The sequence below is a fragment of the Ovis aries genome, chromosome 5 (assembly GCF_016772045.2).
Source record: "Ovis aries strain OAR_USU_Benz2616 breed Rambouillet chromosome 5, ARS-UI_Ramb_v3.0, whole genome shotgun sequence".
In the NCBI taxonomy this organism is placed as follows: domain Eukaryota; kingdom Metazoa; phylum Chordata; class Mammalia; order Artiodactyla; family Bovidae; genus Ovis; species Ovis aries.
The window spans coordinates 12,397,665-12,421,822 of record NC_056058.1 but is presented as its reverse complement, the minus strand read 5'-3'; the positions used below and the strand labels follow the sequence as shown (position 1 = coordinate 12,421,822).

At 52.1% G+C, this 24,158-nt stretch overlaps 1 protein-coding gene across 2 annotated transcripts in view; it reads left to right on the top strand.

Annotated features, from left to right (window-relative positions):
- COL5A3 (collagen type V alpha 3 chain) overlaps positions 1–24,158 on the top strand; it is a 45,846-nt gene that overhangs the window by 19,473 nt on the left and 2,215 nt on the right. For both annotated transcript variants that reach the window (XM_027969602.2, XM_027969601.2), the window contains exons 28-65: positions 1,298–1,342; positions 1,452–1,505; positions 1,643–1,750; positions 2,170–2,223; positions 5,750–5,803; positions 6,729–6,773; positions 6,955–7,008; positions 7,133–7,177; positions 7,598–7,651; positions 7,743–7,796; positions 8,034–8,087; positions 8,222–8,329; positions 8,506–8,595; positions 9,129–9,182; positions 10,272–10,379; positions 10,474–10,581; positions 10,671–10,724; positions 11,376–11,429; positions 12,060–12,167; positions 12,244–12,297; positions 12,649–12,702; positions 12,809–12,862; positions 12,999–13,052; positions 13,854–13,961; positions 14,637–14,690; positions 14,866–14,919; positions 15,181–15,234; positions 15,439–15,492; positions 16,162–16,269; positions 16,446–16,499; positions 17,171–17,224; positions 17,422–17,529; positions 17,893–17,946; positions 18,029–18,064; positions 18,491–18,544; positions 19,091–19,298; positions 19,384–19,496; positions 22,716–22,784. In XM_027969602.2, coding sequence (XP_027825403.1) covers positions 1,298–1,342; positions 1,452–1,505; positions 1,643–1,750; positions 2,170–2,223; positions 5,750–5,803; positions 6,729–6,773; positions 6,955–7,008; positions 7,133–7,177; positions 7,598–7,651; positions 7,743–7,796; positions 8,034–8,087; positions 8,222–8,329; positions 8,506–8,595; positions 9,129–9,182; positions 10,272–10,379; positions 10,474–10,581; positions 10,671–10,724; positions 11,376–11,429; positions 12,060–12,167; positions 12,244–12,297; positions 12,649–12,702; positions 12,809–12,862; positions 12,999–13,052; positions 13,854–13,961; positions 14,637–14,690; positions 14,866–14,919; positions 15,181–15,234; positions 15,439–15,492; positions 16,162–16,269; positions 16,446–16,499; positions 17,171–17,224; positions 17,422–17,529; positions 17,893–17,946; positions 18,029–18,064; positions 18,491–18,544; positions 19,091–19,298; positions 19,384–19,496; positions 22,716–22,784 — 2,703 coding nt within the window. The remainder of the gene's footprint in view (positions 1–1,297; positions 1,343–1,451; positions 1,506–1,642; positions 1,751–2,169; positions 2,224–5,749; positions 5,804–6,728; positions 6,774–6,954; positions 7,009–7,132; positions 7,178–7,597; positions 7,652–7,742; positions 7,797–8,033; positions 8,088–8,221; positions 8,330–8,505; positions 8,596–9,128; positions 9,183–10,271; positions 10,380–10,473; positions 10,582–10,670; positions 10,725–11,375; positions 11,430–12,059; positions 12,168–12,243; positions 12,298–12,648; positions 12,703–12,808; positions 12,863–12,998; positions 13,053–13,853; positions 13,962–14,636; positions 14,691–14,865; positions 14,920–15,180; positions 15,235–15,438; positions 15,493–16,161; positions 16,270–16,445; positions 16,500–17,170; positions 17,225–17,421; positions 17,530–17,892; positions 17,947–18,028; positions 18,065–18,490; positions 18,545–19,090; positions 19,299–19,383; positions 19,497–22,715; positions 22,785–24,158) is intronic.

The following is a 24,158-nucleotide window of genomic DNA, read 5'->3' as shown; positions in this document are numbered from 1 at the left end:
GTAGCCAAGTACAGGTATCCATTACCTGTAGTCTAAGAACAGAGTTTGGTTAGTCTAAGAACAGTCTAAAAGCCAGCTCCTCACATTTTTGCATTATAGACCAGTTTAGTTACCCTATAACCAAGGAGGTGTAGTTATGTTGTAGCTGGCCATGAAGTCCTGTGGGTGTCCAAACTCAGAGTTCCATTGAAAGTCAGGCATGGTTTTCTATATAGAGTTGAAGGCTATGTTTTGGCTGAGTCTAGTTACACCATCGGAGAAGGCGATGGCACCCCACTCCAGTACTCTTGCCTGGAAAATCCCATGGATGGAGGAACCTGGTGGGGTGCAGTCCATGGGGTTGCAAAAAGTCGGACACAACTGAGCGACTTCACTTTCACTTTTCACTTTCATGCATTGGAGAAGGAAATGGCAGCCCACTCCAGTGTTCTTGCCTGGAGACTCCCAGGGACAGGGGAGCCTGGAGGGCTGCCGTCTATGGGGTTGTACAGAGTCAGACAGGACTGAAATGACTTAGCAGCAGTTACACCATAGCCATGGTCAGAGAACAGTTGCAGTCAAACTTGGTTACATCGTGGTCCATGAATTGCCCTGTGGCTAGAGACAGTGGTGATATTGTCAAAACACATAGTTACATTGTACCCAAGTGTAACTTCATTGTAGTCACTGAATTCCATTATAGTGTGTCTCCCTGTGGCTGGGAACAGTCATGCTATTGTCAAAACATAGTTATAGTGTATCCAAGTACAATTTCATTTAACTCACTTAGCTCAGTTACACTGTAGCCAAGTGCAGCTTTTCTTATGGCCCAAGCCAAGAATTTGGTGTGAGCAGCATCTGGGCTTGCACTGAGCAGTCGCGCTGTAGCCAAGCACAGACTCCCCTTGTTGCCAGGCACAGAGTCGCGCTGTATCCAGCACAATGGGAAACATTCCTTCGCCTTTAGAATGAAGCTGGGTTCTGGAATGTTCATCCTTTTCCTCCTGCCAGAAGGAACTGTGGACACAGTGTCCCTAGGAGATGGAAATCAATTACTTGGAAATTTGGCCTTCCCTTCACACCCCCACACAGATGACCTTGGGAGGCTGCCAGTGAGAAGGGGCGGGGGAAATGCAATCTCTTGTACACCATACTAGCAGATGATGGGACAAGATAATTTTCTCTGGGGCTGCTCCCCACCCCCTCCCTCTAGTCTTGCATCCTCTTGGGATTGTCCTGGCTGTTTCAGGCAGAGGACTGAGTTCCGGGCCCTTCTAAGTGGGAGCAGTGTGGGGACTGAGAGCTTCTTTCTTTTCAGGGTACTTCTGGCAACCGAGGCCTCCAGGGGGAGAAAGGAGAGAGGGTAAGAAAGAAGGGGATTCCTTGGGAGAGGGGAACCCTAATAATGGGGCTCTGACTCTGCCCCTTCGTGAAAACCTTGACTTCTGATCTCTGCACTGTGTTCCACCCAGGGAGAGGATGGTTTCCCAGGCTTCAAGGGTGATGCGGGGCTTAAAGGAGATCGGGTAAGATGCTCTCCAAGGGAGGAGTCTGGTGAATCTGGGGGACTTGGGAAAAACAGTGAGGAGGTGAACTGGGGCAAAGACAGAGGGCAGGGGTGACAAAGAAGGACTGATATCAGGGTTTCTCCTTTCTGTTTCAGGGGCAACCCGGACCTCCAGGTCCTCGGGGAGAGGATGGTCCTGAAGGGCTCAAGGGGCAGGAGGGGCTGGTTGGCGAGGAGGGTCCCCCAGGCTCGGCTGGGGAGAAGGTGAGTGGACCTGGTCACCCCCCTCCAGTCTGTCCCCAGCTTCCAGCCAAGGTGTTCCCTGGCCCTTTGCCCTCAGCCTTCTGTTCTTTTATCTCCAACTTTAGGAGGCTCTTCATTTCTTCACTTCTGGAGCTCAGCATGATAGAGCAATGCCATGCACTCTATCTTATTTATATCCCTATAACCACTACAGGCAACAGACATTTTTATCCCCGTTCTACAGACGAGTAGACTGAGATTTGGAACGATTGAATGAGCTGTCCAAGGACATGCCCCTAGCAGGCAGGGACCAGGAGTTGAACCCATGTTTCCCTGGATCCCACCCTCCTCCCTTTGCCACCGTGCCTCAGCCATCCTGCCCCTCCCCAACTGACACCCAAATTGCAATCTCTGACTTTTTTCCTACAATCTCTCTGCAGGGCAAGCTTGGCGTGCCGGGTCTTCCAGGTTATCCAGGACGTCCAGGCCCTAAGGTCAGACGCTACGAGGCGGGTGGTGGGCAAGGGTAGGGTTTAGAGACTGATTAACATCTGGGGTTCTAGGCTATGGTCTGGGGGTGTGAACTGGCCACCTCATGGGGCACTGAAAGTATAAGATGTGGGCTTTGGCATCAAACTTGGGCTCGAATACCCAACCTTATCTGCTAAGTGGCCTTGGGTAAGTTGCTCCTCACCTGCTAAATGACCTTGAGTAAGTCACCCCCTAATACCTGCTAAACAAACTTGAACAAGTCTATTGAGCCATTTTTCTCAGTTGCAAAATGGAGATACCAGCAGTAGCTACCTCATCAATTTGATTATAATAATGTTGATGATTTTGGTGATAATAAATCGGTAGGATCCTTCTTACTGGTATGATTAAGGTTGGCTCAAACAAAAAGTCAGTAAGGAGGAGAATCATAAAAAACACGCAGCTTACATATCTTGAATTAATTATAACTTAGAGTGTATTTGTGTAAAAATGTACCTTTGGCTGCCAATGTTTTGATGGATGAGGCTATTGGTAAGACATGTCTTTCTGCCTAAGCCACACCCGTATTCCATCACTGATGATTTGTAGTTTTTATTTACATAAAGTGGAGCAGGAAAATCAAAGACATTTAGAAGAAATCTGAGCACAGAATCCTCGAGTTCCATACTTTTGGCATCTTGTTCTGGCACAGTTACCTTGCGTTTGTGTGTGCTAAGTCTCTTCAGTTGTGTCTGACTCTTTTCAATCCCATGGACTGTGGCCCGCTAGTCTCTGTCCATGGGATTCTCCAGGCAGGAATCCTGGAGTGGGTTGCCATGCCCTCCTGCAGGGGATCTTCCTGCCTCTAACCTGCCCCTTACCCAACTGCCCCCACGCTCTTGACCCTGCCCCTGGTGCTGCCTCTGAGGCTTCCCTTTAACCAGGGCCCTGCATACCCTGGATGCCCTGCCTGCGTGCATGCTAAGTGGCTTCAGTCATGTCCGACTCTTTGTGACCCCATGGACTGTAGCCCGCTAGGCTCCTCTGTCCGTGGGATTCTCCAGGCAAGAATACTGGAGTGGGTTGCCATGCCCTTCTCCAGGGGATCTCTCAGACCCAGGGATGGAACCCGCCTCTCTTACTCCTGCATTGGCGGATGAGTTCTTTATCACTAGCGCCACCTGGGAAGCCCCATAGTTATCTTGCCCATGCCTAATTTGACAGTGATTTTTTTCTTTTAATTGCTTTCCTTTATATTAAGTCTTTTCCATTTCTCTCTCTCTCTCTCTCTCTCTCCTCTCTCTTTTTTTTTTTGGTTGAACTCTGCTGTTTGCAGGATCTTAGTTCCCAGACCAGCAATTGAACCCAGGCCCTCGGCAGTGAAAGCTCTGAACCTTAACCACTGAACTGCCAGGGAATTCTTGTCTTTTCTATGTAACTTTGATTTTAGAGATATCTTTCTTTTCCCTTTCTACATTTTATCCATTTTCATAAGCTTTCATTAAATCACATGAGTCCATTGGCAAGGGTAACTGCTATAAACAGGTTTGGGAATTAACTCAAGGCACCAAAATTCGGAGCAGAACTCAGCCTGTTGGAGCAGGAATTCCTGGGAGTTCAAAGAAATTCAAAAGCTCATAGCCAAGACTGAGCAGTGTGCCTTGGCATCAAGCACTGAACACATTACCGGAGGCCTGATGTATTAGTTAAGTTGAAGTCAGTTTTGGGTTGCTAGAATAAAAATGCCTTGGACTGGATGTTCTAAACATAGAAATTTGTTTTGGAGGCCAAAAGTCTGAGATCAGAGCGCCAGCATGGTTGGATTCTGTGAGGGCTTTCTTCCTGATTTGTAGATGAACATTTTCTGTCTTTGTCCTCACATAGGGGAGGAAAAGGCCCTGATGCTGGGAAATATTGAAGGCAGAAGGAGAAGGGGGCAGCAGAGGATGAGACGGTTGGATGGCATCACCGACTCCATGGACAGAAATCAGCAAATTCTGAGAGATAGTGAAGGACAGGGAAGCCTGGCATGCTACAGTCCATGGAACAACAACAAAGGAGAGAGGGAGGAGCCAGAGAGAGACACAGACCAAGAGAGATATAGTCTTCTTTCTTTAAAAAAAAAAAACGACTTTCTATTTTGCATTGGGGTATAGCCAATTAACAATGTTGTGACAGTTTCAGGTAAACCATGAAGGGACTCAGTCATACATATGCATGTATCCATTCTCCCCAAACTCCCTTCCCATCCAGGCTGCCACATAACACTGAGCAGAGTTCCATGTGCTATACAGTAGGTCCTTGTTGGTCATCCATTTAAAATATAGCAGTGTGCACATGTCCATCCCAAAGTCCCTAACTATCCCTTCCCCCATCCTTCCCCCGGCAGCAATGGGTTGGTTCTCTAATTCTGTGAGTCTCTTTCTGTTTTGCAAGTAAGTTTATTTGTATCATTTCTTTTCAGATTCCATATATAAGGGATATCATACGATATTTCTTCTTTGTCTGACTTCCTTCACTCAGTACGTCTGGTCTCTTTTTATAAGGACACTAATCCTATATACAAAGCTCCTACCCTCGTGACCTACTTAGTTCCCAAAGGCCCCACCTTCAAATATTATCACACTAGGGACTGAGGATTCAACATATGAATTTTTAGAAGACACAAACATTCAACCCATAGCAGTTAGTAATTGCGTGAATAAAATGACAATTAACATTCCTTGAATTCATACTATGTACCAAGTACTTTGTAACAAAAATAAAACTAAACAAGACCCTTCCTACACATATCCCATCTCTCCTAACCAGAACCTTGTGAAGGAGGTATTGTTCATATCATCCCAGGCTACAAACAAGGAGACTGGTGCTCAGAGAGGTTCAGCCATTTGTCTAGGGCCACACAGCTAGTCCAGTGATGGATCTAGGATTCAAAACACAGTGAGGGGTGAGAGGGATATTGGAGCCTATGGCGTCTTCCCCCCAGGTCAAGGGAGGATGCCTCCATGATGGGCAGGAGAGCAACTACTGGAGTCAGTTAATATGCCAGGCAGTGGGGATTAGAACCAGAGCATTATGTCCCAGTCATTGAATAAGTAAGCAGATAAGCAAGGTCATTTCAAGACAAATATTATAGGGGAAACAAAATAGGAAAACGTGTTAGTGCGTGATTTGAGGATGAGGTGGTCAGGATGGTGGTGGGAGGCTTCTGGAAGGAGGTGACATCTGAGTGAGATCTAGATGAGGAGGGGATCTGAGAGAAGAGAATTTTAGGCAAAGGCAGACAGTGCAAAGGCCCTGAGGCAGGAATGTACTGGTATGTGAGTAGCATTAAAGAGGCCAGTGTGGCTGGAAAGGAGAGAGCAAGAGGAGAGAGGAGAGGATGCCTGAGGGCTGTCTTGGAGGAGGCAGGGGCTGGAGGGACCAAAGAAGCCTCTGGAATCAGTGGCCTGGAAATGCCTGAAACGATGGGATGGCCAAATGGAGGGCTAACATTGCCCACCGCCCATGCCTCATCTCCATTTCTTCTCTCTCATTCTCTTGATTCAGGGATCTATTGGCTTTCCGGGACCCCTGGGACCATTAGGAGAAAAAGGGAAGCGGGTGAGTCATGATCTGGGGGTCAGGGGAGAGGGGAAGGGCTTGCATGAGAGGAGGAGTGTGTGTGGCTGTGCGTGACAGCAGGTGGGACCCTAGGCAGGTGTGTCTATGCCTGGAAGCCCTTGTGTGCACACACCTTGCCACATGCAATGCAGGGCACATGTAGGTGATCCCACCTGGCACTACAGCATGTGTGCCCATGTGTCCATGTGCATCCTACATGCCCTTCAGTGCGAATCAGATGGGGCCTGGATGCTGCAGCCTCGGGGCTTGTGGCTGAACAAGGGCACCAGCTGCACGATTGTTGCGTGACTGTGGGCATAAATGCATGAGAGGCCATGTTGATGTGTACGAAAGAATAGGGAAACACACATAGGTGTGTGTTTCCGTGCACCTGAGGGGTTGTGTACTCTTGCGTGCATGGTTTGGCTATGTGTGCACTGCAGCTATGGAAATGGATATTGCGTATATGCACCCAGCGTGGATACTACTGTGTTTATCAAGACCGTGTCCTCACGTGAGCCCACGTACATGTTTACTACATTGGGCAGACACATGGGCAAAGAACATATTACATGACAAGCTCCATGTGTCATCTCGAAGCTGTGGTTACCCCTTGCAGGCCACGGTGGTACCCAATCCTGTATGCACACCATGCAGCTGTGATAGCTAAACAGGCGTCTGTGTGAGTGAGCGTGCTTCTAGGTGTGGACCCTGTAGGTGCAATCACAACATAACTGGGTGTGTGTCATCTTGTCATAGTTGGATGTGTAAGCTGTGTTTATGTATATGAGTGAGTGAAAGGCTTGTGAGCGAATGTGAGACAGACATCTTTCCAGGTCTCTGACTGGGTGTATTTGTGTGTGTCTGTCCTGTCTTTGCACCATCACCACCTTCTTCTTCCCCCTCGCCCCAATTTATGTTCCAGGGGAAGGCTGGGCAGCCAGGCCTGGAAGGAGAGCGGGGACCACCAGTAAGAAAATGGGGACAGGGCCAGAAAGATGGGCTATGAGGGGAGAGGTGGCTGGAAAGAGAGTTTGGGGCATGTCAGTGGTCCTTGGGTGGTCGCAGAGGGAAGGGACCCTAAGGACTTGGCCTCACTCCCTGGGCCCCCCCACCCTCTCCCTTCTAATCTTTGCTTCTTTTCTCTTCAGGGTGCCCGTGGAGAGAGAGGGCAACCAGGTGCCACAGGGCAGCCGGGCCCTAAGGTATGGAGAGGACGGGTGGCCAGGCACCCCCATGCAAGCCTTCTGGTTCAGGCTCACCAAGTCCCTCCCAATACATCCCTGTTGAGTTTGTTCTGCAGCCTGAGTCTAATTCATTCTATCCTAGGGTGATGTGGGCCAGGATGGAGCCCCTGGGTTCCCTGGAGAAAAGGTGAGTGGGTGAGTGAGTGAGTGTGTGTGTGTGTGTGTGTGTGTGTGTGTGTGTGTGATTCTGGGTGGGAGACAAGCCCAGAAGGTAGGGAGACATTATAATGCAGAATGCAGAAAGAGGCTCTGATATCTGAGAGCTGTGAGTTCAAGTCTTAACTTTGCTGCTCATCTGCTCTGTGACCTTGGTTGAGTCACCTAACCTCTCTGTGCCTTGGTTTCTCCCTCTACCAAATGAGAATAATCACAGTTCCCCTCCCGAAGGGCTGCAGTGGCAAATGAAATGACTTCCTGCAGGCAGAATGCTTGACCCCATGCCTGGCCTGCAGGAAGCACCCAAAATGCTTGTTGTCATTAGGTGGGACTCAGAGGGAGGGGGAGGAAAGCAGAGAGGATGCTCTAATGATTTCTGCTTCCGTTTCAGGGCCTCCCAGGTCTACAAGGTCCTCCTGGGTTCTCCGGACCAAAGGGTCCCCCTGTAAGTCAGCATATCCTGCTGGGGGGAGGGGGAGCCAGGCAGAGGGGAAACTCCTTATTGTGCTTCAACTCTCTCATGCTTTGTCCGTCAGGGTCCCCAGGGGAAAGATGGGCTACCTGGACACCCTGGACAGAGAGGAGAATTGGTGAGCAACCCTTTGACCTCTAACCCCTGACCCCATTGGGCTCTTCATTTCTTCTACTCCATGATATTTTTTTCATTTATATTTTATTAAAAAATTTTTTTTTGGCCACATCTTGTGGCATGTGGGATCTTAGTTCCCTTACAGGAAGGGAGCCTGCACCCCGTGCAGCGGATGCTGTCTTAACCACTGCAGCACCAGGGAAGTGCCATGACACCTTCTTTCAACGTTTCTCCTCAGGGTTTCCAAGGTCAGACAGGCCCACCTGGACCAGCTGGAGTTGTGGGTCCTCAGGTCAGAGTGGCCCCCACAGGTCTCCCCAGTTTTGCACCAGTTTGGGGATATTTGGGGGGAGGGGAGATGGTGATCCCAGACAGAACCACTACCCCAGGCCACCTCCATTCAAGATGAGCCTTCTTCCTCTCCAGGGAAAGACAGGAGAAGCAGGGCCTCTGGGTGAGAGGGGGCCTCCAGGGCCCCCTGGACCTCCAGGTGAACAAGGTCTTCCGGGCCTGGAAGGCAGAGAGGGGGCCAAGGTGAGACCACCACCCCACAGGACATCTCAGTTGAGTGACCTCAAAGATCCTGGAATGGCCTTACTGTCATCCCCAGGCTCAGCATCAACCCTGTGGGGGAGGGGAGCCAGACTCACAGATTGAGGGGAGACGCCCCCTCCTCCACAGTCTGACTTCCCTCCCCTGGACTCCTGCAGGGGGACGTGGGACCATTGGGACCCCTTGGGAAGGAAGGGCCACCTGGACCCAGAGGTTTCCCTGGTCCTCATGGAGCCCCCGGGGAACCAGTAAGTATGGTTTGCACGTGCCTGGCTGGGCTGTGAAATGGAGAAAGAAAGGGGGGCTGAGGAGGGACATGGCTATAGCCTCCTGACCATGGAGGAGGAGGGATGGATCCCTGAATCTCAGTGCCAGGAAGGGGGTGGGAACTCTGAGCCCCCCAGAGTAAACACAGGTCCTGGGAGCACTTTGGGGGGGGGTCTCTCTTTCTGGGGAAGCAATTCATGGGGGCTTGTGGGATTGGGGGCAGTAGGAGAAGGGGACAACTGAGGATGGGATGGCTGGATGGCATCACGGACTCGATGGACATGAGTCTGAGTGAACTCCAGGAGATGGTGATGGACAGGGAGGCCTGGCGTGCTGTGATTCATGGGGTCGCAAAGAGTTGGACACGACTGAGTGACTGAACTGAACTGTGGATCTTAGTTTCCCAACCAGGGATTGAGCCCAGACTCTCAGCAATGAGAGCAGAGTCCTGACCACTGGACTACCAGTGAATTACCTTTGGGGGTCTCTTGACTATGAATCATCTCCTCCTCAGGGACCAACTGGTTTAAAGGGTGACAAGGGCCCCCCAGGTCCTGTTGGTGCCAACGTAAGTGTAAATCCATCTGCTATGGGGGGGTGGGCAGGGTGGAGAGGTCTCAAAATATCTGGGAAGCTGGGTATGGTCATGATCATGTTCAGCTATTTTGGGAGCCAAACAGGCTTGAGTCACACTCCTCTCTGCCACTCACTGGCCAGGCAGTCTATCATTCCACCAGCCTCAGTTGGTTTGTCTGTAAAATAGTCCTGTCTCTAGGTTGTAAACCTCAATGAGATGATCTGTCCAACACATACTTACTGGCATCCCAGACCTTACCGTTTAAATGTGGGCCCTAGTTCCCTGACCAGGAATCAAACCTGTGCCCTCTGAATTGGAAGGGCAAAGTCTTAACCACTGGACCTCAGGGAAGTTGGACATGAGCCCCTTTAAAAAGCTCCTTTCTTCTGGAGCTTACTACTATCTAGTCAAGGAGATAATGGATCAGCGGCGGTGAATGCCACAAAGCCAAACACCACAGGCTAGTGAGGAGCAGGGAAGAGCCCTTAAATAGTCTGGCCAGGGGACTTTCCTGGAGGTGCAGTGGTGAAGGCTCCGTGCCTCCAGTACAGGGGGCGCTGGTTCAAACCCTTGTGGGGGAACTAAGATCCCACATGCCACCCTGAGGCACCAAAAAATAAATTAAAAAGCTGACTAGGGAGAGTCTCCTGAGAAGATGACATTTGAGCTGAGACCTGAGGAAAGAGCCATGTGGTTGGCTAGGAGGAGTGGGTGCCAGGCAGAGGGAACAGCACTTGCAAAGTCCTGAGGCTGGAGGAAGCAGTGAGGGGGGCCATGTGGCTGGAGGGAAGTGAGTGGGAGGAGGTGAGGGCAAGGAGGAGATAGGGGCAGGTCTCAGAGGGCCTCATGAGCTGCTGGGAGAGCTTTTTTGCTCCACGTGAGCGGAAGCCTTGGAGGGCTTCCGGCAGAGGAAGTCACGTGCTCTGACTTGGATGTTCACAGCGCCCTCTGGCTGCTGTGTGGGGAACGGCCTGGATTGGTGGTAACCACCTAACTCAGGCTGCTTGCAAACCCTCCAATAAATGAGATCTACTGTTATTGCTATCATTCCTGACCCTCCCCCCCCTCCCCCGTTTTCAGGGATCCCCTGGGGAGCGTGGTCCTGTAGGCCCAGCAGGGGGCATTGGGCTTCCTGGTCAAAGTGGAGGCCAAGGCCCCGTGGGCCCCACAGGCGAGAAGGGTTCCCCGGTAAGTTCCTGCCCCCTCCATTCATCCCCAAGAACCAGCCCTCCACATACCGGGACTGCATTTCTGCCCTGACTCTTTCTACTCCCCCTAACAGGGTGAACGTGGCGCCCCTGGCCCCACTGGTAAAGATGGCATCCCCGGGCCCCTGGGCCTTCCTGGACCCCCTGGAGCTGCGGGGCCTTCTGGCGAGGAAGGGGACAAGGTGAGAGAGAGTTGAGGCAGAGGGGAGGGGCTGGGGGAGGACAGGGGAAGAGGGACGCTGGGTCGTTGCTCATCCTGTTTCCTTTGCAGGGAGAAGTGGGTGCCCCCGGTCACAAAGGCAGCAAAGGAGACAAGGGAGATGCGGTGAGTGGGGCACCCAGAGAGGGAGCTGGTCTTTGTCTTTGGAGAGGGTAAAAGGGATACTGAGAGGATGGGCAGGGGCGTGGGTCAAGGGGTTTCCTGCCTTCTTGAGCCCCATCTTGACACTCGCAAGTAACAGAAGTCACTTAAGCTACCCAGAATAAAGGGGCCAACTGCGTTCCCAACTTCCCTCCAGGAATTCAGTCTCAGCACCCATCACCCGGAAGCCAGCTCAGTTCTGGGAAATCGATGGGACTTTGGGGCCAACGTTCTGATGGGCCAAGCTTATGAGAGATGCTGTGTCTGGTGCCACGAGTTGGTGGCGAGGAAGACAGGGTTGTGGGGAGAGAAATGCAGTTTTCTAGTGGAGTGGGGAGTGGACAGGGGTGCAGTGATTGATGTCGTTAGTGTTCCCCCTTCATCTTTTTTCAGTTATAAAAAAATATTTATTTATTTGGCTACACTGGGTCTTCGTTGCTGCTTATGGGATCTTTGATCTTCGTTGTGGCCCATGGGATCCGGTTCCTTGACCAGGGGTCGAATCCTGACCCCCTTGGGAGTGCAGAGTCTTAGTCACTGGACCACCAGGGACGTTCTCCACCTGCGACCTTAATCTTAAACCTGAGGGTTTCTTTACTCTGTTCCCGCCTCCAGGGCCCGCCTGGACCAACAGGGATACGGGGTCTGGTGGGACACCCAGGTTCTCCAGTGAGTACTCCCAGCTTTGTGGTCCTCCTCTGGATCCCTTATGGGAAGGGACAGTGTTCTCCACTGTGACTCAGGCCCCAGTTCAACCCTAACCCCTACCCCTTCGTGTCATTGCTCAATTCAAACTCACCCCAGAATTTGATTCAGTCTTGACCTCAACCCTCAAACTCCATCACAGCCCTAATTTTAACACTCTAATTTTAACTGTGACCTTAACCTCAATCCCAACTCAGACCTTATCTTCACATCCAACATTAGCTGAACCTGACCCAGTCCTACGCTTGACCTCAGTCCAGACCCACCCTCCAATACTGACCCCAAACCTGAGCTCCAATTCTGAATTTACCTCGGACCTGAGCTCAAGCCCAACCCTACCTCTCAACCCACTTGGACCTTAATTGACCTCAGCTTGACCCTGACTCTCCACCAAGGCTCATCTCAAAACTTTGACTCCGTCCTAGATTTCATTCCTAAACCCTGACCCTTAACCTGCACGCCTAGCTTCAGACCCAACCCTGACCCTCCCAAAACTTCATTCCAACCTTGAACTTCCATCCTGATTTTGACCTTGAACCTAACTCCAACCCTTGACACAGACCCTAACTGTGTCCTACCCTGTCCTCCTTCTAGGGAGCAGATGGGGCTCAGGGACGCCGGGGACCCCCAGGCCTCTTTGGGCAGAAAGGAGATGATGGAGTGAGGGGCTTCCCTGGCACGATTGGTCCTCCTGGCCTACAGGTGGGTGTCTGAGTTTGAGGGTATGGCCTCTGGTCCTCCCCACTTTGTGCCCCAATTTTGCTTCTTTGCTCCACAGGGAATGCCAGGCCCTGCTGGAGAAAAGGGAGAAGTTGGAGATGTAGGGTCCATGGTATGAACTATGGGGGGAAGTGGGAGGGGTGGTAGGGCAGGGTTGGCCATCAGATCGGTTTGGGGGGTCATGGGGCACATTGTTTTAAGGATCGTGCGGGTCACCAGTATCAAGGGTGGTGCTTGTGGTTTGTTGTTCAGCCACTCAGTTGTGTTGGGCTCTTTGTGACCCCCATGGACTGCAGAACGCCAGGCTTCCTTGTCCTTCACTGTCTCCCTGAGTTTGCTCAAATTCATGTCCATTGAGTCAGTGATGCCATCCAACCATCTCCTCTGTCGCTCCCTTCTCCTCTTGCTTGGAGCTTTTTGAGGGGCTGTGAGGTCACTGGATGCTATTCTGACTGTTCCATAGGGTCCCCATGGAGCTCCAGGCCCTCGGGGCCCCCAGGGCCCCAGCGGATCAGAGGTGAGGACTTGGGGGGAGGGCCTCAGGAGGCCTCAGGACATCACTTTCCCAAGAAGGGGCTGTTGGAATCCCTCCATCCCACCCATACCCCTCGTTGTCTCTCCAGGGTCCTCCAGGGTTGCCTGGGGGAGTTGGTCAGCCCGGCGCTGTGGGTGAGAAGGTGAGAGAGAGAACAAGGGGCTGCCCAGGGTCGGGGAGGCTCAACCAGTCCTGCCTGGTTGCGGGGGGGTGGGGGGTGGTGGCAGTTCTGGCTGCCAGGAGGGTACCCCTCTTCACTTTCACTTTGCCTCCCGCAGGGTGAGCCAGGAGAGCCTGGAGACCCAGGACCCCCAGGGACCCCAGGCGCCCCGGTGAGTGACTTTCTTCTGGGCCCCTGCACCCACCTCAGGGAATCCCCGACCCTTGGGCATCCTGGGCCCCCATGACCTCTGGGCAGCCCTAGGTCACTCATGGGCCCAGACCTCTGGGCATCCCTCGTTATCTTGATGACAGAGACCTGGAAAGTGTCAGGGTTGCTACATCAAGTTCTCTAGGTCGTGCACTGCGCAAGGGTGCGCGGCTGAGGGGGCAGGGGGGGCTCAGACCTAAAGCGCAAGCCCTGGCTTGGGGATGAGCTGCCCACAGGGCATCCCTTTTTCCTTTTGAAAGTATTGACGTTCATTTGTTCAGCTGTGTCCAGTGTTAGCTGGGACACGTGGGAGCTTCACTGGGCTGTGTGGGAGCTTCCCTTGGGGTGCACAGACGCTCCAGTTGTGTCGCGAGAGTTCAGTAGTTGTGGCATGTGGGCTTAGTTGCTCCACAGCGTGTGGGGTCTTAGTTCCCCGACCAGGGATTGAACTTGTGTTCTCTGCATTGCAAGGCAGATTCTTAACTACTGGGCCACGAGGGAGGTCCTGGGATCTCTTTTCTGATTCACCCCAGGGTGGCACATGGACTAGCCCAAACTTGCCCATGACCTCTGGTCAACTGGATCACCCTGACCCCTGACTCCAGTAAATCCTAGATTCCTCTGACCCTTGGGCAGTCTAGGCTACTTTGACCCCTAACCCCAGGAAAGTCCCAAGCCACACAGATTCCTGAGTTCAGGTATGCTAACCTTGACCCCTGGAGAGTCCAGGCTACTCTGACCTCTGATCTCTGTTTCTGCCAAGGGCCCCAGGGGAGAAGTTGGTGAAAAGGGGGATACAGGCCCATCTGGGGCTGCTGGACCCCCAGGCAAGAAAGGCCCCCCTGGAGAGGATGGAGCAAAGGGGAATGTGGTGAGTCCTGGGGCACATGGAGGCCATGACCCGGGGAGGGGCACATGTGTCAACTCGAACCTGCTCCCCAACTTCCAGCCAGGGGTCCTGTGTGCTGATCAGTGTGCTGATTCCACAAGCAACCCAGAATGTGGCCGAATGAATGAATGGTTGAATGAAAGAATGAGTCAGTGTAAACATACGGTGGTAATTGGTCGTGGCAGCAGGGGAAACTTGCTTCCACATCGAGTCATTCTAACAGTGCTGGAAAGGTCAAAGTTGCAACTGATGAGGGATCAGGGTTGGCTGATTGGGATTTGCCATCAGGGTAGAGGTTGACCCCTCCTGCCACGGTGATGGGGCTCCGGGTGGGGAGGGAGGGTGGTGAGGAGCTTCAGAGTCTGAGGGACCTTGATTTGAATTTCAGTACCCCACCCCTTACCAGGTCCCCTCTCTGATTTTTATCTGTGAATCCCTAGCTGGGAGGATGCAGTGAAATGATTCATGGAACATTTTTAGCTCCCATTAAACACCAGAATGTTCCTTCTAGCAGGGCTGGGGTTTTGTGTTTTCTTTACCAATGCATCCCCAGCAACCAGAGCTGTGTCTGAGGACAGCTGGATGAGTGAATAAATGAATGGATGGATGAATGCTCCCTCACTCAGAGATATGATTTGTCATCATTCTGTGTCCCAGGGCCCCGCAGGCCTCCCAGGAGACCTAGGCCCCCCCGGAGACCCTGGAGTTTCGGTGAGTGTTACCCCCTCTTCCTCAAAAGCCCAGCCTATTCCCTATTCTGTCCCCAATCTCATCACAAACCTGAGTAAGGTCAATGAAGCAAAAAACCTCCGCTTTCCTCCAAGCATCACCCCAACATTCTGCTGTGCCCTCACGATCCCTCCCAACTTCATTTCCTCTACCACAGGGTCAAGGTGGCCCCCCAGGGGAGAAGGGAAACCCTGGAGATGTGGGGGGACCGGTGAGTAGGGGAACAGAGGAGGTGGTGCCTAAAGAGGGGTGTCGGGGCAGGTGAGTGGGTGAATTGAGGGCCAGGAGAATGGGTTAGTGAGGGCCCCAGGGCCCCCAGAGATGCATCTGCTTTGTACCATGAATGTGAGCAGGAGGCAGGGGGATGGAGGGATGGCTGGTGCTGGGGTGATGTTTGGGGAAGGCTGTCTTCCCATCAAAGGTATCCTGAAACCGTCATCCTTGACTCCCATGCTGGTTACAATCTCCATAGGGTCCACCTGGCGCTTCTGGGGAGCCTGGTGCCCCTGGGCCTCCTGGTAAAAGGGTGAGTGATGACACCCCACCCCCTGGCTCTAACTTGGTTCCACTCACTCTCACAGGCCCCCCTTACTTCCACAAGCCCCCCTCATACCTAGAGGCCCTCACTCATCCCAACAAGCCCTCCACTCACCATCACAACCCCCTAGTCAGCTCACAGCCCCCTACTCAGCTCACAGCCCTCTACTCACACTTTCTACTCACCCCTCAGGGTCCTTCTGGTCGCATGGGTCGAGAAGGCAGAGAAGGAGAGAAAGGTGCCAAGGTGAGTTCCTTTTATTTTTGGCTGTGTTGGGTCTTCATTGCTGTGTGTGGGCTTTCTCTAAGTTGCAGCAAGTGGGGGCTCCCCTTTAGCTGTGGTGCTCAGGCTTAGCTGCCCTGCAGCATGTGGGATCCTCCCAGAGCAGGGATCAAATCCATGTCCCCTGCATTGGTGGAGAAGGCAATGGCAACCCTCTCCAGCACTCTTGCCTAGAAAATCCCATGGACGGAGGAGCCTGGTGGGCTGCAGTCCATGGGGTCGCTAAGAGTTGGACACGACTGAGCGACTTCACTTTTCACTTTCATGCATTGGAGAAGGAAGTGGCAACCAACTCCTGTGTTCTTGCCTGGAGAATCCCAGGGACGGGGGAGCCTGGTGGGCTCTGTCTAAGGGGTCGCACAGAGTCGGACACGACTGAAGCGACTTAGCAGCAGCAGCAGCCCCTGCATTGGCGGGTGGATTCTTAACCACTGGACCATCAGGGAAGTCCCAGGGAACGGTCCTTGTCCTGACCCGTTGGTCAACAGTTGGGCCAGCAGAATGGGGAGGGACCTGTGACCACCACAGTTGCCCCAATTTCTCCCACTCCCTGATGGTTCTTGGCTGGAGGGTCAGGAGGCAGGCTCCCCCTGATTCTCTCTGCCTCCTCCCTTCCACCTTGCTCCTTTTCAGGGGGAACCAGGTCCCGATGGACCCCCAGGGAGGACAGGCCCAGTGGGGGCTGTAGGGCCCCCTGGACGTGTTGGACCTGAGGGTCTTCGTGGGATCCCTGGACCTGTGGTGAGTGGACTGGGAATAGGGTTGGGGTTGGGTGCGGGATCAGGCCCTCCCTGTCTGCTCGCTTCTTGTAATTTGTCATCACAGTTGGGAGGAGCTGACCCTGGTCGGGGTGGGAGGTGGGGCGCCACACTGAGTTCTGGCAGAGTGCAGGCCCCTCATGTTCTATTTTGCCCTAGGGTGAACCAGGCCTCCTGGGACCTCCTGGACTGCTAGGCCCTCCTGGTCCCCTGGTAAGAGACTCCTTCATCCCTGAGGTCCTAGCACTGAGAATCACACTGGGCATCCATCCAGTGACCATCTAGTGACCTTGGGTACTGATAGTGCAGACTGACCCCTCATTGACTATCCTTCTGATTGTCTGCCCTGACCATCTATACTAACCATCTCTTCAGATCACTCATCTTGATGGTCTACACTGACCAAACTGACCATCTATCTTAACAGTCTACACTGACTACCCACACCAATGTGGACTACAGATCATTTATCTTGACCATCCTCCAAAAACCCCTCCATTCATCTCTCATCATCTCTCTTCTCTCCTGACCACCCCCAGGACCACTTTCCTGGTAATTCCATTTGAAATCTAGGTAATCTCCCATTTGACCACCCCCCAGTCACTCACATGAGGCTTTCTGTTTGAGACTTAACAACTGACCCTAGGGCTTCCCAGGTAGCTGAAACAGTGAAGAATCTGCCTGCAATGCAGGAGACCTGGGTCCAGTCAATGGTTTGGGAAGATCTCCTGGAGGAGGGTATGGCAATCCACTCCAGTATTCTTGCCTAGAGAATCCCATGGACAGAGGAGCCTGGCGGGCTACAGTCCATAGGGTTGCAAAGAGTCAGATACCACTGAGTGACTAATATTTTCTCTTTCAACTGATCCTAACTCTCCTTCCAGGGGCCCTCTGGCCTACCAGGGCTGAAGGGAGATGCTGGCCCCAAGGGAGAAAAGGTAAGGATGCCTCTTTTTATTCTCTTCTTCTTATTTTCTTCTTCTTCTCCCCCAGCTACCTCCCTCCGTAGCCAGAGGGCTAGGAGATTGGGGTCTCCTCTGCTCCCAAACTCACTGCCCCAAGGCTGGAAGGGAACAGTCTGTCAACTCCCCCCCCCCCCCATTCTTCCCCCACATGTGTCTCTCATATCCTCCAGGGCCACATTGGATTAACTGGTCTCATCGGCCCCCCTGGGGAGGCTGGTGAGAAAGGGGATCAGGGGTTGCCAGGAGTGCAAGGCCCCCCTGGCCTCCAGGGAGAACCGGTGAGTGTTCGTCCTGCCTCAAGAGGGAAAATTGTGTTCGAGGGGGATGGGAAAGCAGAAATGGGGCTTGTTTGGGTGTGGGGGCATTGGGAAGCCTGGGTCTCGAACAATAGGGATTGTGTCTGAAGGAAATGTGGGGCTCTATCTGGGGGACTTGATGGTTGTGTCTGGGGTTGAGGGCCTTCTTTTGAGAGGACTTGTCTGGGGGATCGGAGAAGGCAATGGCACCCCACTCCAGTACTCTTGCCTGGAAAATCCCATGGATGGAGGAGCCTGGTAGGCTGCAGTCCATGGGGTCTGGGGGATGTGTCTGGACCATAAGGATGAACCCCGTCAGTGATGATTCTGATGTCCTTTCCCCAGGGTTCCCCTGGCCCCATTGGCTCTCTGGGCCACCCTGGGCCCCAAGGCGTGGTGGTGAGTATGAGGGGTTTGCGGGGGTGGGGGGGGGTCACCCTGTTGGGCCAGGAGTCCAAGCCCTCCTATTTCTACCCTACAGGGTCCTCCAGGACAGAAAGGCTCAAAGGGGTCCCCAGTAAGTAGTCACTGCTCCCTTGGGCTCTCACCTCCCAACTCCCCAGCCCCCTTCACTGTACCAGAACCCTCAGTGCCTTTGGGTTCATTCGTTTATTTATTCAGTCAGGCATTTGACTATTTCTTCAACACTTACCATTGTATTTTATCAAATCTAAGATGTCCTCCATTGTAAGATGCGCCATTGTTTTATGAACTGCGCAGAAGAAAACAGTTCTGCCAAGTAAATGATGACTTGTCATAGATGTTAAGATGCTGATTTCAGAGATGTTCAACTATGGAAAGAAAATTTGCATTTTATGCTTGGGGCTGAAAATTGCCTGTCCTTCCTCCAGTGGTGTGTGTGTGTGTGTGTGTATGTGTGTGTGTGTGGGCAGGCAGGGGTCTCCATAGACAGAGTTCACACCCAAGTGACTTCTCCCTACAGGGAACCCAAGGTCCTCGTGGAGACACCGGCCCCCCAGGTCCTCCTGGTCCCCCGGTAAGTTCCCCATGGGGCTCTGTCCCAGTGTCTCCCCTGGTCTCTCAGTGACTAGAAGTGGGCGGAGTGCACATCACGTGTTCAGGGATTGCAGGTGGGAAGGGAGGTGGCTCAAAAGCTGGAGGATGATCTGGGCTGTGTGTAGGGGATTGGGGGGACCTCCATGGGGGCTCTGATTGGATTCTGTCTGTCCATCTCTCTGGCCTTTCTCTGTCTCTACCTCAAAACGTTGTTTCACTATTTTATCTTTATTTTTGTCTTTCGGGTCTTTCTCTGTCTCTCTCTCCTTTGCCTGACTGTGGTTCTGGCTCTTCTTTTTCCTCTCTCCACTTCCCATCTCTGAGCCTTTCTGTCCCTCTCCTTCCTGCGTCTCCCTCTGTCTCTGATTGTCCATGTCCCCGGTTCCTGTCTGTATCTCTCTCTACTCTTTTTCTTCCCCCGACACCGCTGTGTCTTTCTGCCTCCCCCATCTCTCATTTCTGCCTGTCTCTCTCCCTGTCTCTTCTTCTTGCCGTCCTCCTCTCCTCCATCCCCACCTCTGCCCAGGGTCCCTCTGCGGAGCTGCATGGGCTGCGCCGGCGCCGACGTTCCCTGCCAGGCTTGGGGACCCCGGAGGGCGGCCTGGAGGAGGTGCTGGCCTCGATGGCGTCGCTGAGCTTCGAGTTAGAGCAGCTGCGGCGCCCTCCCGGCACGGCTGAGCGCCCGGGCCTCGTGTGCAAAGAGTTGCACCGCAGCCATCCACATCTGCCGGATGGTGAGGTCCCGCCCCTCCCCCCGGAGGGCGGGGAGCCGTGGGATCCAGCCCCCAGCTCATCCTCTCCCCACTGGCTCTGCGGCAGGGGAATACTGGATTGATCCCAATCAAGGCTGCGCGCGGGATGCACTCAGGGTTTTCTGTAACTTCACGGCAGGAGGAGAAACCTGCCTCTACCCAGACAAGAAGTTTGAGACAGTGAGTATCTGCGAAGGGGGCTGGGAGGAGTTGGTGGAAGGAGGGACTCGAAAATATCTCATTCATACCTCACCGCTCCCAACCCCTCCCCCCAACCAGGAGTTGATTGAGTTTTTATTTTCCCTTCAGCCGACGTCTATTGGGCATCTTCTGTATGTCAAAGTCCTTGAAATGCTGGGGCTACGGCAGAGAATCAAACAAACAAACCAAACCAAAAAAACCCCACAAAACCCTTCTTTGCTTCGTTTTGTTTTATGGAGCTTATTTTCTGTGGGGAAAGACAGATAAGAAAAAATAGTAAAGAAATCAATAATAGTGGTGAACCTTGAAATAGTAGGATATATGTGCCAGCCCTAAGCACTCAGCTGCATTAACTTACTGAGTCCCAGCCACCGCTGCGGTCATTTTATTATTATCCCTAAAATAGATAACCAACAAGAACCTACTGTACAGCTCATGGAACTATACTCAATATCTTGTAATAATTTATAAGGGGAGAAAGGGTTTCCCTAGTGGTTCAGTGGCAAAGAATCCACCTGCTAAGCAGGAGATCTGAGTCAGATCTTTGGGTCAGGAAGATCCCCTAGAGAAAGAAATGACAACCCATTCTGGTATTCTTGCCTGGGAAATCCCATGAACAGAGGAGCCTGCTGGGCTGCAGTCCATCGGGCTGCAAAAGAGTTGGACACAACTGAGACTAAACACCATCAGGGCAAAGCATCTGAAAAGAAAAAAAGATATATGTGTGTAACTGAATCACTTTGCTGTACGCCTGCAACTAACACAACATTGGAAGTCAGCTCTGTTTCCATTTTAAAAAATAGCAATTCTGTTATCATCCCCCAGATAGGGAAACTGAGGCATGAAGGACAAGATTACCCATGACCACCTGGCCCTTGTCTCAGCCCTTAACCACCCATCTATACTGCCTCCTAACCTGCTCTCTTATAGGTCCCATGGGTTAACTGCCCCCCTCCCCCATCTGCTACTGCTACTGCTAAGTCACATCAGTTGTGTCCAACTCTGTGCGACCCCATAGACGGCAGCCCACCAGGCTTACCCATCCCTGGGATTCTCCAGGCAAGAACACTGGAGTGGGTTGCCATTTCCTTCTCCAATGCATGAAAGTGAAAAGTGAAAGTGAAGTTGCTCAGTCGTGTCCGACTCTTAGCAACCCCATGGACTGAAGCCTACCAGGCTCCTCCGTCCATGGATTTTCCAGGCAAGAGTACTGGAGTGGGGTGCCATTGCCTTCTCCAGGCCCCATCTGGTCCCCCAGAAATCCTGGGGTTCTCCATCAGGGAGCCTAACCGTCTCTGACACTAAGAACCAGGCCTAGCTGTAGAGAGCAGTGGGTGAGCAGTGAGCCTCTGGACCCTGGACTGCTTGGGTTGGAATCCAGATCTGTTATCTCAGTTTTTTCATCTGTAAAGTGGGGGCTCAAGAAAGTATCTACCTCATAGGGTAGTTGAGCACTCATGTTACCAGCACACATATCAGATGGCACTGATACACTGACTGTGCGCAGGGCTGTGTTAATACCTCTTGGGGCTTCCCTGGTGGCTCAGATGGTAAAGAATCTGCCTGCAATACAGGAGACCCAGGTTTGATCCCTGGTTTGGGAAGATCCCTGGAGAAGGGAATGGCTACCCACTCCAGTATTCTTGCCTGAAGAATTCCATGGACAGTCAGGAGCCTGGCGGGCTACAGTCCATGGGGTTGCAGAGTCGGACACGACTGAGTCACTTGACTAACACATTTTGTTACTATCTCTACTGCTGGTAAACCACATAGTGAGCACAGGGCCTGCAAAAGTGCACAGTAATGTTGTTCTTTCTTTAGTTAATTTATTTTTTGGCTGCACTGGGTCTTCGTTGCTGTGTGTGGGCTTTCTCTAGTTGTGGTGAGCGGGAGCTACTCTTCTGTGGTGCACAGGCTTCTCGTTGCAGTGGCTTCTCTTTTTGAGGAGCATGGGCTCTAGGCGCACAGACTCAGTAGTTGTGGCCCACAGGCCCATTAGTTTGGCGCACAGGCTTTGTTGCTATGCAACATGTGGCATCTTCCCAGACCAGGGACTGAACCCGTATCCCCTGCATTGGCAGGTGGACTCTTAACCACTAGACCACCAGGAAAATCCCAAGGGGTGTATTGTTAAAACATCACCATTGGACACCCAAGGCTCCAGTCCACAGCGGGCTTCAGGGAGACAGTGTAGGGCAGGCTCCTGGGGGTTACCTCAGCTCGGGGGGTGGGGGGAGGTGGGAGCCAGAGCATTTATCCACCAGCTCTTGTCAATCATTAGTGGAGGCACCCTCAGAAGTCAGAAACCCCCAGCCTCTTGGATCTGTCCTGGGTACCAGCCAAGCCCAGTCCCACAGCCAGAGAATAACCTAAGAGTTCCTGATATTTATAGTCAATAGATTTCTTTTTATTCATTTAGCTGCACTGGATCTTAGTTGCAGCATGTGAGATCTAGTTCCCTGACCAGAGATTGAACCCGAGCCTTCTGCATTGGGAGTGCGGAGTCTTAGCCTCTGGACCACCGTGGAAGTCCCCTACAGTCAGTAGCTTTCAGTTCAGTTCAGTTCAGTCGCTCAGTCTTGTCCGACTCTTTGTGACCCCATGAATCGCAGCACGCCAGGCCTCCCTGTCCATCACCAACTCCTGGAGTTCACTCAGATTCATGTCCATCGAGTCTGTGATGCCATCCAGCCATCTCATCCTCGGTCATCCCCTTCTCCTCCTGCCCCCAATCCCTCCCAGCATCAGAGTCTTTTCCAATGAGTCAACTCTTTGCATGAGGTGGCCAAAGTACTGGAGTTTCAGCTTCAGCGTCATTCCTTCCAAAGAAATCCCAGGGCTGATCTCCTTCAGAATGGACTGGTTGGATCTCCTTGCAGTCCAAGGGACTCTCAAGCGTCTTCTCCAACACCACAGTTCAAAAGCATCAATTTTTCGTCGCTAAGCTTTCTTCACAGTCCAACTCTCACATCCATACATGACCACTGGAAAAACCATAGCCTTGACTAGACGGAGCTTAGTCGGCAAAGTAATGTCTCTGCTTTTGAATATGCTATCTAGGTTGGTCATAGTTTTCCTTCCAAGGAGTAAGCGTCTTTTAATTTCATGGCTTTCAGTGTGGGGTGGTAAATGCAAAATTGACACATTGCCAGTCCCACCCGCCAGGGCACCTGTTACACCCTTCCCTCTGTCCCCCAGGTGAAACTGGCCTCTTGGTCCAAAGAAAAGCCAGGTGGCTGGTATAGCACATTCCGTCGAGGGAAAAAGGTGAGTTGCCTGCAAAGCCAGGGTGGGGATGGTATAAAAATTGGTGTAAACCAGCATGGGGAATTGGAGGAGGTGAGATGAACAGGATAGCCTCATCTCTGCCTTTATGCTGATCATAGGCTTGTTGAGGGGGGGTGGGGTGAGGGGGTAGGGAGCAGCATCAGATGTGTGATATGGGGGGAAACACAGGGCATGGTGGTGATCTAAAGGCAGTGCTGGAAGGACCTGAAGGCTTCCTGAGGGAAGTTACAGCTCAGCTGAGGTCTAAGGAATTAACTGGTTTGCAAGTTTGGGAGGACAAGGAAGGGTGTTCTGGAGAGATGGAACAGCATATACAAAGTCCCAGAGTCAAGAGAAAGCCTGGTAGATTAAAAGAAGAAAAAGTGACTTGCTCTGCTCTAAAGAGAGTGAGGGGGAATGTGGTAGGAGAAGAGGCTGGGCAGGTAGGTGAGAGCTAAGACCACCTCCTCAGAAAGACTGTGGGCAGCAGGGAGCCATGGAACGTGTTTAAGTGAGAGGGACTGAGATTCAGTCTCTATTATAGGAAAATGCCTCTGGGCTGCTGGTGGTGGTGGTGGGGAAACTGGAGGCTGGGAGACCCAGGAGGAGACTGATGTGTTAGTTTAGAAAGGCAAGGAAGGGAAGAGGCTGGAGCTAGTGGCATGAGGGATGAAGAGGAAGGAATGGCTTAGAACGTTATTTAAGAGGGCAAGTTCATAGGACCTAGTTAATTGATGAGATGGCAAGTCAATAGGACCTGTCAATATTAATTGATGAGATGGAGGGGAGGAAAAGAAAGATAGAAATGACACCCAGGCTCCTGGTTTGAAGAACAGTCTAGTGAGATTCTGAGATATATAAATGGGAAGAGGATCAGGTTTATGCAGTGGTGGGGGGTCTTGGGTCCACTTGAGACTTGTTTATGTAACATACGTATGTGTGCTAAGCACTGGGAACATAGCAGCCAAGGAAACGCAGTTCCTGGCTTCCTGAAGTTACTATTCTATTGGGAATGGGACCAAGGAAGCAGACAGAGAATAACCAAGGAAATAAAGCTATCATATAATGCCAAGTGGTATATGGGTTTGGGTTCCCCTAAAACACACTGAGACTCAATTGCGAGGGGTTGATCTGTGATGTGAGTCCAGAAAACATAAATCAGGACATGTGAAATGATACAGGGAAGAGAAGGAAGCCAAAAAAGATGCGTTACTGGGCTAGGTATCTCAAGCCAGTGATAACTTAATAATATATTTTATGTAGCCCAATATATCCAAAATATTGTCGTATCAATATAAAGATTACTGAAGCATTTTCAACTTTTTCCCCGTGAGTTCCTCAGAGTCTGGTGCATATTTTATATTTATAGCACAT